Below are 12649 nucleotides of genomic sequence, written 5' to 3' on the forward strand. Positions count from 1 at the left end.
CGGTGGATTCGGGAGTGTCAATGCACCAGGATGCCACCATGCACGCACAGAATCACACTCACACAGCTGCAGCTCACGATCTGCACTTAAAACAAGTCAGATAGATTTCATTTTCTTTCTTAACATATTACCACATTACAAAATGCACATCAAAAACATTTTATCAGGCTCAGTTTGCAATCTTGTTGATAATAAAAAAAAAACGATGTAAAATTTGCATTTACAAAGTAAAATAACTATAATAAAGAAAAAAAACCTCATAAAATTTTTTAATAAATTAATGTTCATAAATACATTTGTATAATTGCTCAGTGTTTTTAGAACATGTAGATATATTGCAAAGATTTACACAAACACACATGGTGACTGCATTTCTGAGACAAGCTCTCTCCCCCTCTCCATCCAGGTGTACACTGGTCTCTTTGAATATAAATCAACACTTTAGGCAAATTAAGGGACACTTTTAGATGCTCACATTTGCATCTTCAGCAGGCTAACAACATTCGTGAAACCTATCTGGGTTATCACAAAAAAATGTGAAGTCATTCACAGTCATTATGTCAACGGAACAGAAGCCCACGGCTCAAAGCTTTAGCCTTTGTCTGCTCACAAATGTAATTTCTGTTAAAGTGGAATCGTTATAAGCAATTCCTTTTTAACAGATTGCGTCCCCCCCCCCCCCCCCCCCCTACACACACACACACACATGCAGAGCCCACTCATTCAGCTTTAAACAGATGCTGCAGGTGTCTTCCTGTGGTGGTGCATGAGGAGGACGCAGAGAGATGCTGTGCAGTGAAAGCATCAAGTTGGGTTTTACAGCAGAACATGCAAAACCGAGACAACGTGTAATAAAATAACTCAGGTCAAAGAGAGTCTATCCACAGATCAGGGCTCTGCTGTTTGCATACGTCACTCACACTGACAACACATGGGTATTCACAATAAAATTAAAACAATATTACAAGTTCCATGAGAATAAACTAAGTGAGTAGGTTGAATTTATTTATATTAATACACATTTTTTTTCAGTTTGATAATATCTATAGCAGGATCCCATCACTAAATATTAGAAACAAAATAAGAAATTTAAGATGTTTTTATGTGCATGTTTTTTCATCATGACTTCCTAATTTTAGATTTAAGATGTAAAATATAAATATATATAAATACACTTCCCATGTTCACCACTAAGGAAAGCACAATTTCCAAAAAATGTTCCTCAATAATTAATAATTTAAAATAATGTGAAAAATCATATTAGTGTTGAAAACCATTTTCAGATAAAAATATATCCCTCACACTTATAAAGCAAAAACAGTCTTCTCTCCCTCACACACACACACACACACACACACACACACACACACACACACACACACACACACACACACACACACACAGAAATGCAGATGCTGAACACTAAATAGTAAAAAGTAATTCAAACTCTTTTACTTTACAGTTGATGATCGTATTCTGAGCTAAAAGCACTTACATTTTTTTTTATCCACAAAAGCGATTCCCATGATAAGTTACTGAATATTACTGGCTGCAACAAGTGGTCTGCTTTCCACACTCCTTATCATTGGATGACAACAGTGTCAATCATCAGCCGGCTAAAAACGCTGTGGATTCATATCGGGAGTGTCACTACATTGAACCAGGATGTCACCATGCATGCACAGTATCACACTCACAGCTGCAGGAAACACTCCGCACCAACTGTGTTTATTTTGACTTTCTTTTTTAATTTAATTATGCAATATTTTTATTGCAATTATTTCCCCAGAATTAGCTTGGCAAAAATGTAACAGATAAAACCAAACAATATATTCTGGTGAATTTTCACCAAGTGTAAAAAGCAACCACAAGTCAGATGAGATTTAATTTTCTTTTTTAATTGATTGCAACACATTTTATAACCACACATTACAAAATGCACATCAAAATTATCAGGCTCAGTTTGCAACCTTATTGATAAGAGAAAAAAAAAAAAAAAAACTACCAAAAATATGCTTTTACAAAATAAGACAATTATAATAAAGTAAATGCCACTTTGGATAACCGTAATCAAAAACCCATTTTTTATTCTACATAAAAAAAGCTTGACATAAATAAGTTAGTATAATTTCTCAGTGTTTTTACAAAATTATGTACAGACGTACATTGCAAAGATTTACACAAATACACAGGCATGGTGACTGCATTTCTGAGACAAGCTGTTCTCTCTCTCGCTCTCTCCCCCCCCCCCCTCTCCATCCAGGTGTACACTGGTCTCTTTGAATATAACCCACACTTTAGGCAAATAAAGGGACGCTTTTAGATGCTCACATTTGCATCTTCAGCAGGCTAACAACATTGGTGAAACACAAACATAAAATGGAAATTTAAGTCTAGGTTATCACAAAAAAATGTGAAGTCAATTAAGGAGCACAGGCGGTGCTGGCAACTGAAGCAACCATGTATTTGGTATTGTAGGAAACTCAACCCCTTTTCAGAAAAACCTCTCTTTAGAGCGTTACGGCTGATGAAACAAAAAGGAATATAGTCACGGAGAGAATGACTTTACAACCTGTGCAGTTTGTATGGTCTTTGTCCTTCAATATCTGAGTACCTCCACAACTCCAAATCAAACACACCACTACAATGTGGCTGAGGTGTGCTGGAGAACTTGAGAGAGAAAAAAAAAACAACAAAAAAAAACAAAGATCATATTCCAGGATTCAACTGATGCTAAAAGCACCTATCACAAAATAAATATTGGGTGACATAAAGGAAGCCCTAACAGAAATATTATTTTTTTTTTTGATTTCCTGGGGAAATTGATCTTATAGGAGAACCTGCACTTGGCGACACTGAAGTGACCAGAAAAAAACACACAAAAACCAAAGAACAATAGATGAGCTACATTTGTACCGTTCTTCACTGCTGAGTTAGGAAGATGACGGAGTGAAGATACACTGTTGAGAAACTGTAAGAAGCCATGATTTTGCTTTTGTTTTAGCATTTAGGGACCGTGTCAAAGTCGCACTGCTTTTCAGGAAATAATAATAATAAAAAAAAAAACAGAACAGCATTTTGGAAACATGTATCAAACTATACTGCAATTCTTCAAGTCAAATCAAAATTCACACCTTTTTACATAAAGGATTTGTGTTCAAATCATAATATTTTCTTATGTGCTACATATGGAGAGAAATATAATATAATATGAATATTTATTTACACGCACACACACACACACACACACGGTCACACACACGGGCACACACACACACGGGCACACACACACACACACACGGACACACACACACACACACGGACACACACACACACAGGTAGTAAAAAAAAAAAAGGAGCAAAAAAGGAAATCAAACCTAATTGCACACTGCTACATTGACTGCTTTGAGAGGCAGTAACTTTTTAATTGAGTGCCACAACTTTAGTGTTTCTATTCAGTGCTTCAACAGCGTCCTCCCCCGTCTTCAGGAGAGCTGATATGTTTCTGGTGCTGTGTAGTTCCTCTTCTAAAAATCGGCCAACACTGTGGTTTCCCCGAGAAAAAAGGGGAAATCTTCGGCTCTGTGGGAAAAATGAGATGAAAAGGCAAAAAAAACAAAATAAGAGGCTGCATGTTTGAGACCAACTTATGACAGAGAGCTTTCATGCATCACTCGCAGAAAAACGTTAAATGAGTGATCAACAAGACAGTACCCACAACAGTGTGAGAAACATAAATGCACTGCAATTTCCACAGTTATTGAACTGATGCACGAATGATTTACTCGCTCATTGACATGACATTCTGGAAAATATTAAACGTGTAAAAAATAACAGGTGTGATTATAGGTCAGCACTTGAGTGTTTGAGAGGTGGCTATCATAAGGCAACGACTAATACGCATGTAAATAAAAAATATTTTTCTTGAAACTAAAACTCCTGTTTCTTCATTAGAAACACTATGTTTTGTATTATATTTCACTGTAGTAAAAAAATAAAAACAAACACCCCCAAAAATAATTCAGAGGTTTCCACAAATAAAAAAGAGATACAAAAAAATATATTGAATAAAAAACGTGTAGGTTTCTTTTTTAATACATTTCCTTTACTGAAGCAATGACAGTTCACGTCCTGCCTGCCAGACAATTCGGATTTCACGCCTATTCTCCCTCCGCCGTGGCCAACAAGCGCACTTGATTTCAGAGCTGCACATCAGCAGACACAGATGTGTGTCACGCGCACACACAGCGCGAGCGAGCGAGAGGGAGAGAGCGAGAGCGAGAGACCAGCCCCTTCCCGTCCCTAGTCTGCTCCGCGCGGAGGGCAGTGGCTGCTGACGTGTTACTACTACGCTGTTGTTCAGCACACTTGTTGTTTACAGTTTCGTCGGAAACGCAGGCTCGCCGTGGCAGCCAGCGGTTGTTGTAAAAAAAAATGCGCAGACACGTTTTTCTTTTTCTGTCTTCCTGGTTTTACTCACAGTCATTACACAGTGAATGAAAACACGTTCGAGTGCAAAATAAAAGTACAACTAAAAAAAAGGTTTGGCGAACCAGCTGTACTCACACGACCTCCATTACTATACTATATTCAATGAATGGGGCAGCCTGACAAGACAGTCGGCGCTATGGGTATTATTTTAATCTGAACAGTAAACGGGGTTGCGTTAAGGACACCACGTGATAGTATAGAACTAATATAATTAAGAGTTTGAATTGCGTTTTGTTGAAGATTCATCTGTCCGAGGCGAACGACAGAGAAGGGGACGCTGTCTTCTCTAAGAAACCAACTGTAGTTACACCATGCAGAAAACACAATACATTAAATACATAAATAAAACAGTTGCTTACCGTTTGACCTCACGTTTGCCTCTTGGGGCTGGTCTTTCTAGGTGTGTGTTCTGTAGAGTGGCTCAGGCTTGGACAAGTAACCTCGTCTGAGCTGCTGTGCGACCTCTTATTTTGGCCCGAAGGGTCTGCAAAAGCAAAGCGAACAGTACGTTAATAAATATAATTCGGGGGGGAAAAAAGATACAAAATTATATCAAATGTAACCGTCGTGGTGCTTCCGAGTCGACCCTTTAAAATGCGAAATGTTCATGCCCCGATGACTTCCACCGCCTGATACTGCAACTGTGATGCGAAATGTTGCAATGAGCGCCGGCCGGGATGCAGCGATACAGCCGGTGGACATTAGGTGGTAATTTTGTTGCAAAAGCTGGAAACTCACCGTGACGCGCAGGTCTTTTCCTCAGCCCGGTGCACTGCTCCGTGCATTCCATCTGTCCGTCAGACCTGTCGCTGTCTTCGCTCGGAGCCACCATAACGCAATTATGATTCCCATTTAGATCCACGTTGTTGTTCCCAGCCGAGCAGACGCCCTTCTCCCTCCGCGGCTGCTTGTTGTAGAAATGCGGGACGTCTCTGCAATCCACTAATTCCCACTCGAGTCTGCTGTTGGCCAGCGGCGTGTGACTGGCGAAGTCGAAGCCCCACTTGGCGGAGGCAGCCTCTTCCATCTCCCGTAAATGTCCCTTTAAATCCCTCTTTAACTCTTCGTGATCCACCGAGCCGAAGAGGCTTCTGCACGCCGACGGTTTCGGGTGATCCGACACCCGGGTCCGCTCCAAAGTCGGGCTCCCGTTTGATAGTCGAACATCTGACATTTTCTCGCCCAAAGAAAGACAAAATTTTGCACGGAGCCGGGAGCGTCCAGTTTTCACGAGAAAAAACAAACAACCCACACTGCTCTAAAAACAACGGGTATCCTCGTCGCTGAGCAAGATCCAAAACAAGCGTAAAACGACTTATGCCATGCATACAGCGGGCTGGAAACGGTAACGGCCGCGGTGCTTTTGAAGCCGAAGGTAGTCTCCGCGGTTCATCAAAACAATGCGCTCGGGAACCGAAGCCGCTCTGTCAAAATCGTCCCGTAGTGATAGGAACTGCGGACGAACCTTCTCAGTACCCAATATGGCGATTGAGAAATGTACTTGGGATTGAGAGTGGAGCTTGGCTAGCGGGAGGGGGAGGAAATGATTGACACACAGAGCTATTTAAATGCAAAGGAAGCCGCTTATTGGTCAAGGTGCTTACGCCCGCCCACTTTTCTTAAGGGGGACCGACCAGTTGCAGCAGATTTACATCCAGCACGTCTGCATGTCACACCAAACCAAGGGTTTTCTTCACACTATAACATAAAATAAAAGTTCCAGTGGTGTTGTGTTATTCTCAATTCAACATCACGTTGATTATTGTTTGACAGTCTTTTTAAAAATAAACATGGTGCATTTTAGTTTTGTCCAAGGAGAAATGTTCTCATTAATTCACTTATTTTAAAATGTCAGTTGTCAAATTAATAACACACAGTAGTATGGTTAACATTTGAATATTCATTGGTAATGCGATTTAAAAAAATGCATCCTCATAGGAAAAACTAGGCTAAGCTTTAGGGTAGAGTTTCAGACATTTCAAGTCTCTGTTAAAATGTGACCTGACCACTTTCAAAAATATACTTTTAAACCTGAACCAGTGGAGGCAGTTTACAGTCATAATGTGTTTTCATGGAATTGCTAAACATTCCACCTTAACAGAAATTACATTTTTGAAAAGCCATAGGATACAGCTTCAAGGTGTGGGCCCTCTGTTGACATAGGTAATGTCAAAACTATCCAACAATGGCCAAAAGAAAAAGAAAACTGCAAACTGGGTAAATGTGTGTCCTTATGACATGGCATTTCCACCAATTCTCTAGAGCTGAGAGGTGTAAGTCAAGGTCAGCACACACTAAACCCTGTCCTCATCTCAACTTGCCCCTGGAAAAAAGAGAACAACAAATTAAAGGACTAGAGAGACAGGCTCATCTCTACAATACATTTTTGGAACATTTCCAAAAGAAAAAAACAAAACAAAGATTGATACGCAAAGGCCCTGCATGCTGAAAGTTATTATTGTTATTAACACCACAGTGAAAACCTTGTACTGTCGGGGAAATCTAATGCCAATCTCGAAAAAAAATCTACAACGGGAAATACTGCATTTTTGGAATCCAAAAATAAACTACAAAGAAGATATGTGTATTTTGAAATGCATCCAAAACCTCGTTCCCTTCTTTCTCCACAGTTTACACCTCTACCCACTAAGACAGAAAACCAGCCACAGTAAGACAGATCAAATTGAAAAAAAAAAACAAAAAAAAACAAACAAACATGATTTGCATGAAAAAGAACTACAACTTGCTTGTGCGAAATGACAATTTAATTTTAGTGTGAGTCATTATTTACTTATGGGGTCACAGCAGGGTATGTGCTGTGCGGCTGTGGGTGCCTGCAGCATTACCTTTATGATTTGGACAATGCTGCCACCTAGTGTTCACTTTCAAAGATATCTTTAGCAGTATAAAGTCAGAAGGCAACAATCTGTATGTCAAAACAACTTTTAATACCAAAGCTTTAGATAAACGTCACATCTGTACACATATACATTTATATGACAACCACAGGCAGTCATTAAGGGTTCGAGCCACCTCAAAAACAAAGTATGTTCCCTCCACGTACTGGTCGCCTACCTTCCCAGTATGTCCAGCACAGCTCAAACCGGTCCCTTGCGAGAGCAGACATCCTTAGAGACTGAGCCACTTGATGATGTAGAAGTTCTTCTTGCCCACTCTGAGCAAGGTAAGTCCATTCGATAGTATGTGGACTTTGGGGATCAGTACCTGCTCTGGATTGTCTGTCCGCCTGTGGTTGATCCACACGGCTCCCTCTGAAACCATTTGATACCTGCACACAAACATTTTAATGGTCAGTTAGTACAGGGGTTCCTCTTAATAGTCGTTGTCTTGCATCGCCCGAAAACATCATGAACGTGCATCTTTACACCCTTTGTCTTCTAAACGATACATTTATATTAAAATATGGATGTAAATGATGAAAATTCCATCCAGCATCACTGATCTGGCAGATTATGTCGGGTTTGCACTAGAGACAGGGTAGCTGCACATCATCCATTTAAAAATGTCATTCTTTGGCAGGCTTCTCAGTAGTTTTTTCAGACCATACTTTGTGACTCTGGATGCAGAGGATGCTGTGACAAACTAGGCTGCCTTTGCACCTGCACATGGCTTATGATTGCCGTCTCCCCATATTGCAGATGTGGAACGATTTGAAACAAATTTTCCAGCCACCCTTCTTTTCCATTTGGAATTCTTAGCCAACCAGCCTTCATATTTGGGATTGGCAAACCAGCTCCCTTGAATACTTGCTTTTACCCATTGTGGTCATTCAGCCCACTTTGATTTATGCGATAGGTGTGGTTTAATAGTTCCTTATGAATTTGGCTCAACACAATTCCATGGCTGGAAAAAAATATGGAAGCGCTGGATGATGACGAGGAGCTCTTCTGTCAAGAATTAATAACGTTATAGTTATTGTTATAACAGGATGTGGGGTTATGAGGTACTACTCCAGAAATCCCATCTCTCGGCTCTGATGTCCAATCAAATATCTGCTTGGTGTGGAGTCACATTTTGGCTCGGTGCGCTTTTGCACCTCCCTGCAAGCTCTCTGAAAGCTCCCCAACCATCTCTATAGCTCTGCAGAAGCTCTGTGCAAGCTTTTCTGCAGAAGTGTCAATTAGGCAATAGGCTACTTCTTTGCACTTCTTTTAACAACATCAAACTCAGTGTGGCTCATGCGCTCTCACACTCTGGGTGCCTGCTTCAAACCCCATGAAAAACACTCTGCTTCAATAATTGTATATTTACTATTTTCATTTATAATTAGAATAATTTATTTAAAAAAAACAAAAAACAGAATATGGTCAATAGTCTTGTGACACAAATATTGTTCTATACTCCCTTCCTTTTTCCACACTTATTCAGACCTGGAAATGACCAAAATCAAATTCCATACTTTTCGACATAGTAGAACAATCCAGCAATGCAAGTGCAATATCTCGACTATCTTACACAGTTCACACCATACAACGTGATTAGTATGGCATAAAAAATCATTAAGTCATAGTATGTCGTAAAAAAGTCTAAACAAGTCATAGTATTATGTCATAAAAATGTAATTAAAGGGTCATATTAATGTATGTAGTTAAAAAGTCACAGTAAAGTATGTCAACAAAATGTCAAAGTTGTGATACTATAGTACATCATACAAATGTCATAGAAAAATTAATCAAAAAAGTCATAGCGTAGTATGTGATAAGTCACAAGAAGTCAGAGTCTCATATCAATTAAAATCTAATATAAATTATGTAATAAAAAAAGGCACAGTATCAAAAGTAGCCAATCAGGCTTCATGTTTGGGATTGTCAAACATCAGGTTCTTAGGGTGGAGCTGTTTTGTAGGTGTGACATACAGGCGTAGAGGCAGCTGTGTGTAGTGTAGTGTAGTAGAGTGTGCAATCAGTCGTACGCCATGCTTCTTCCCTCAAGTTCAACTCCAACAAATAAAGACATTTCTAGTCGACTAACGCCAATACAATTTTGAGTAATCAGTTAGCCGATTGAATTGAGGGGTCTGTAAAAGTGAGTTTCTCTACCGACAATCGTGTAAATGCACCACTTTAAATCTTGTGTTTACCAGATATGTAAACATAAGTTTCTAGGAAATAAGTCATTCAGCATGAAAAAAAAACTAATGACTAATCAACTAAAGAGATCTCAGTCGACTAAGACGAAGATGACTGATTAAACGAGTCGACTCAGCCCCCCCGGTCCTACTTTCAACAACATCAAGCTCAATCTGGCTCCCTGCTTCAAAGATCATGACAACACGCTTGTATGATCAATTGAGAATTAGAAATAAAAATCATGTAGAATTTCTGAATTTCATATTCTAGAAAACAGGAGAGGGCTAATAATCTGTAAACACAAATCTTTTCCATACTCTTCTTTTTTTTCATAATTTATCCAGAATTAAACTCCATACTTTGTCATACTGAGTAGAAAGCTTGTAGACAATAAATGGCTTAAATAATTAATTAATCCTGCAGTGCAACAGCCCATGTATTGCACATTCAGCAATATGCAAAGATCATCTAGTGACTCTTAATGGAAACATATTAATGAATCATAAGTTCATTATAAGTATAGACAGAAAAATTAATCGGTAATAATTTTGGTGCTTCGATCGATAATATATAGTTTGGACTGTTGGTCGGACACATTTTTGATAACGTCATTGTTGGCTCTTGGAGACAATTTTTTCAATGATTTCCGGACATTTTAATACACAATGAGAATGATCAACCATTGCAGCTCCACATGAATAGGAGTAGTCTGTTCACCCTGATTACAGAGTGAAACCACTCAGGGGCACAAACCAGAATTCAAAATGCTTTTGGTTGAATTCAGCAAATACAGCACAGCGTTTCATTCACAGCCGCAGTAACAACAAAATGAAAAGTGACCTCATTTAAACTGAAGATTATAATATATCTGCTTCCTCAACAGCAGAATCTTACTGCCAATCATTTGAACTTGTGATTTAACCGGGAGCACCTACCCTCTGGGTCCCTGTGGGATGGCGTCGACTCTTCGGCAGGCATCGATCAAAGTGGTCCCGGGCTCCAACAGCAGCTCGTGGAAGGGAGCCTCCCTGAAGAGCTCCTGAAGCTCCTCGTCGCTCATTTCCTCCAAAGCCTGCACGCTGCTGTGGTACAGCGCGTTGGTACATCTGCAGCAATAAAAGATAATATGGCTTTCCTTGTCTGGATAGGTGGGTTTTCCCCTCTGCATAGAGGTCAGAGGTCACGGGCAGCTACACAACAATGACCCTAATGGAGTCATTAATTCTCCAACTGAATTCATTCCTGCTGCCTTTAACCCACGTTTTTAAAAAGCATGTAGAAAACTGTCATTATATCCAATATTAAAAGCATTTAATACCACATACAGTGCAAAAACAAGCGGCATGTTCTGACCTCTTTGCACTCTCCAGGCCCTCCTTTCCATGCACCAGCTTCGTCACCTCCGCCGCCAGTCGTTTGTGTGCGAGGCGTTTACCGGGATCCTCTCTCTGCTGCTCCATCAGCCTCTCCACCTCCGCCAGAGGCAGGAAGGTGAACAGCTTCAGGTACCTGCCACGAGACCACAAAATATAAAGGGATTCTAACCTCAACCAGCCAGATGAGATGACAGGTCAAAACCTCAGGCCTCATCTTCACCTACCCTTCCACACTGGCGTCGGGCTGCCTGAGGAAGAATTGGTAGAGTTCAAAGGGAGACGTCTTGTCTCTGTTGAGCCACACTGCGTTGCCTGCCGTCTTCCCCAGCTTGTCCCCGGCAGAACTGGTCACCAGCGGGATGGTCAGGCCGTACACCTCCTCGCCGCTGACTCTGCAGAGCAATCACCATTTTATGAACGTGTCTGGTGTAGCTTTTCCAAAAGGTGGTGTATTGCTGGTAACTGTCTCATTTTTAACTCGGCATTCAGTGGAATCAATGTTGGATGTACAGTTATCTTTTTTTTTTTTTTACAAAATGTTTGATTTTGTAATCTTGTCACTTCACTTTAGGTTCAGGTGGTAGAAATCATAAGCTATTTGCTGATTAACAGAAGATCACCTCCAGTCTGATGTCTACACTGAGCTCCACGGTGTGAGTCAGAGCAGGTGTCCACTCTGCAGTTAGGCAGGTGTCCACAAATATTAAACTGTTTAAGAGAGAAGAAGAACTGCTTGGTATGCCTTTAGTCAAATTTGTGTCTATACAATTAAATATATATTAAATTAACAGAATGTTAACAATACTTTCCTACCATGACCAGAGATACTTGACCTTGTATTTAATTGTATATATGTATAAATAGGATGGACATTTACTTGTGAATGTATTCATGGCCAGACATCAAGTTGCCCAGCTGGTCGGTGCCTCCCAGCTGAATCTTGCAGCCGTACACTTGGTTCAGGTGGTGGAAGTCAAACGCTTGGAACACCTGGTAGGTGAACTCTGTCAGGCTCATACCGTCTGCGCTCTTCAGCCTCGACTGCACGCTGCTGCGGCTGAGCATGGTGCCCATCCGGAAGTGCCTCCCGGCCTCCGACAGGAACCCCACGACGCCCCAGTTCTTGTACCAGCTCAGGTTGTTCAGCACGGTGACGGCGCCCAGTCTCCTGGAGGCGTCGTGGAAGTGCAGCTCGTGGTTGGCGAATATCCTTTGCAGACTCTCCCGGATGCTGCGCGTGTTCGACTCCGCGGCGTCCGCAGACATCCGTTCCCTCTCGCTCGTTTTCCCGCTCGGGTCTCCGATCTGCGCCGTGGCGCCTCCGAGCACGGCGAGGACGTTGTGGCCGGCGCCGCGGAAGTGCAGCAGGCCGATGACAGCGAGCAGGTTGCCCACATGGAGGCTGTCGGCCGTGGGGTCAAAGCCGCAGTAGACGGTCTGAGCGCAGGACTGGAGCAGCCGGGGGAGCCGGTCCTGCGCCGCGTCTTCTGGGAAAGAATCCTTCACAATGCCGCGTTTATTCAGAGCGAACAGCAGTCCGTTGTGTGCCGGTGGGGAACAGTGCAGTCTGGACCCGACCGCGAGGCAAAGACGCGGCCGTCGAGGCAGAACACAGGATGCGTGCCGCGATATAGAAGAGCAGGTCTTCGCCATGGACGCGGCCATGTTGGACGAAATGCGTCAAGAAGGCGG

General features: G+C 41.5%; 2 protein-coding genes and 1 long non-coding RNA gene across 3 annotated transcripts; 1 reads left to right on the top strand and 2 right to left on the bottom strand.

Annotated features, from left to right (window-relative positions):
- Positions 1 to 137: 137 nt before the first annotated feature.
- On the top strand, positions 138 to 3556 carry LOC311018136. The gene is made up of 2 exons (XR_014597687.1): positions 138 to 184; positions 1983 to 3556. It is a non-coding gene; the product is annotated as an uncharacterized lncRNA (long non-coding RNA).
- Positions 3331 to 6073, bottom strand: cdkn1bb (cyclin dependent kinase inhibitor 1Bb). Its single transcript, XM_084016949.1, has 3 exons — positions 5230 to 6073; positions 4851 to 4975; positions 3331 to 3582 (listed from the first exon to the last, which is right to left on the bottom strand). Exons 1-2 carry the CDS (start codon positions 5663 to 5665, stop codon positions 4860 to 4862), a joined length of 552 nt encoding a protein of 183 aa, XP_083873075.1. The 5' UTR covers positions 5666 to 6073; the 3' UTR covers positions 3331 to 3582; positions 4851 to 4859.
- Positions 6074 to 7418: 1345 nt separating this feature from the next.
- yars2 (tyrosyl-tRNA synthetase 2, mitochondrial) lies at positions 7419 to 12643 on the bottom strand. Its single transcript, XM_084017626.1, has 5 exons — positions 11835 to 12643; positions 11182 to 11349; positions 10935 to 11090; positions 10517 to 10687; positions 7419 to 7780 (listed from the first exon to the last, which is right to left on the bottom strand). Exons 1-5 carry the CDS (start codon positions 12620 to 12622, stop codon positions 7621 to 7623), a joined length of 1443 nt encoding a protein of 480 aa, XP_083873752.1. The 5' UTR covers positions 12623 to 12643; the 3' UTR covers positions 7419 to 7620.
- Positions 12644 to 12649: the final 6 nt, after the last annotated feature.

This window comes from Eutrigla gurnardus (genome assembly GCF_963514095.1).
Source record: "Eutrigla gurnardus genome assembly, chromosome: 9".
NCBI lineage: Eukaryota > Metazoa > Chordata > Actinopteri > Perciformes > Triglidae > Eutrigla > Eutrigla gurnardus.

What these genes read in the sequence shown, in the direction of transcription:
- cdkn1bb (XM_084016949.1), bottom strand. Translation starts at nt 5,665, where the DNA reads ATGTCAGATGTTCGACTATCAAACGGGAGCCCGACTTTGGAGCGGACC. An exon ending in GAAAAGACCTGCGCGTCACG is followed by an intron (nt 4,976 to 5,229) that starts GTGAGTTTCCAG and finishes TTGCTTTTGCAG; the next exon opens with ACCCTTCGGGCCAAAATAAG.
- yars2 (XM_084017626.1), bottom strand. Translation starts at nt 12,622, where the DNA reads ATGGCCGCGTCCATGGCGAAGACCTGCTCTTCTATATCGCGGCACGCA. An exon ending in GGCCATGAATACATTCACAA is followed by an intron (nt 11,350 to 11,834) that starts GTAAATGTCCAT and finishes ATTGCTCTGCAG; the next exon opens with AGTCAGCGGCGAGGAGGTGT. An exon ending in GGCCTGGAGAGTGCAAAGAG is followed by an intron (nt 10,688 to 10,934) that starts GTCAGAACATGC and finishes TTATTGCTGCAG; the next exon opens with ATGTACCAACGCGCTGTACC.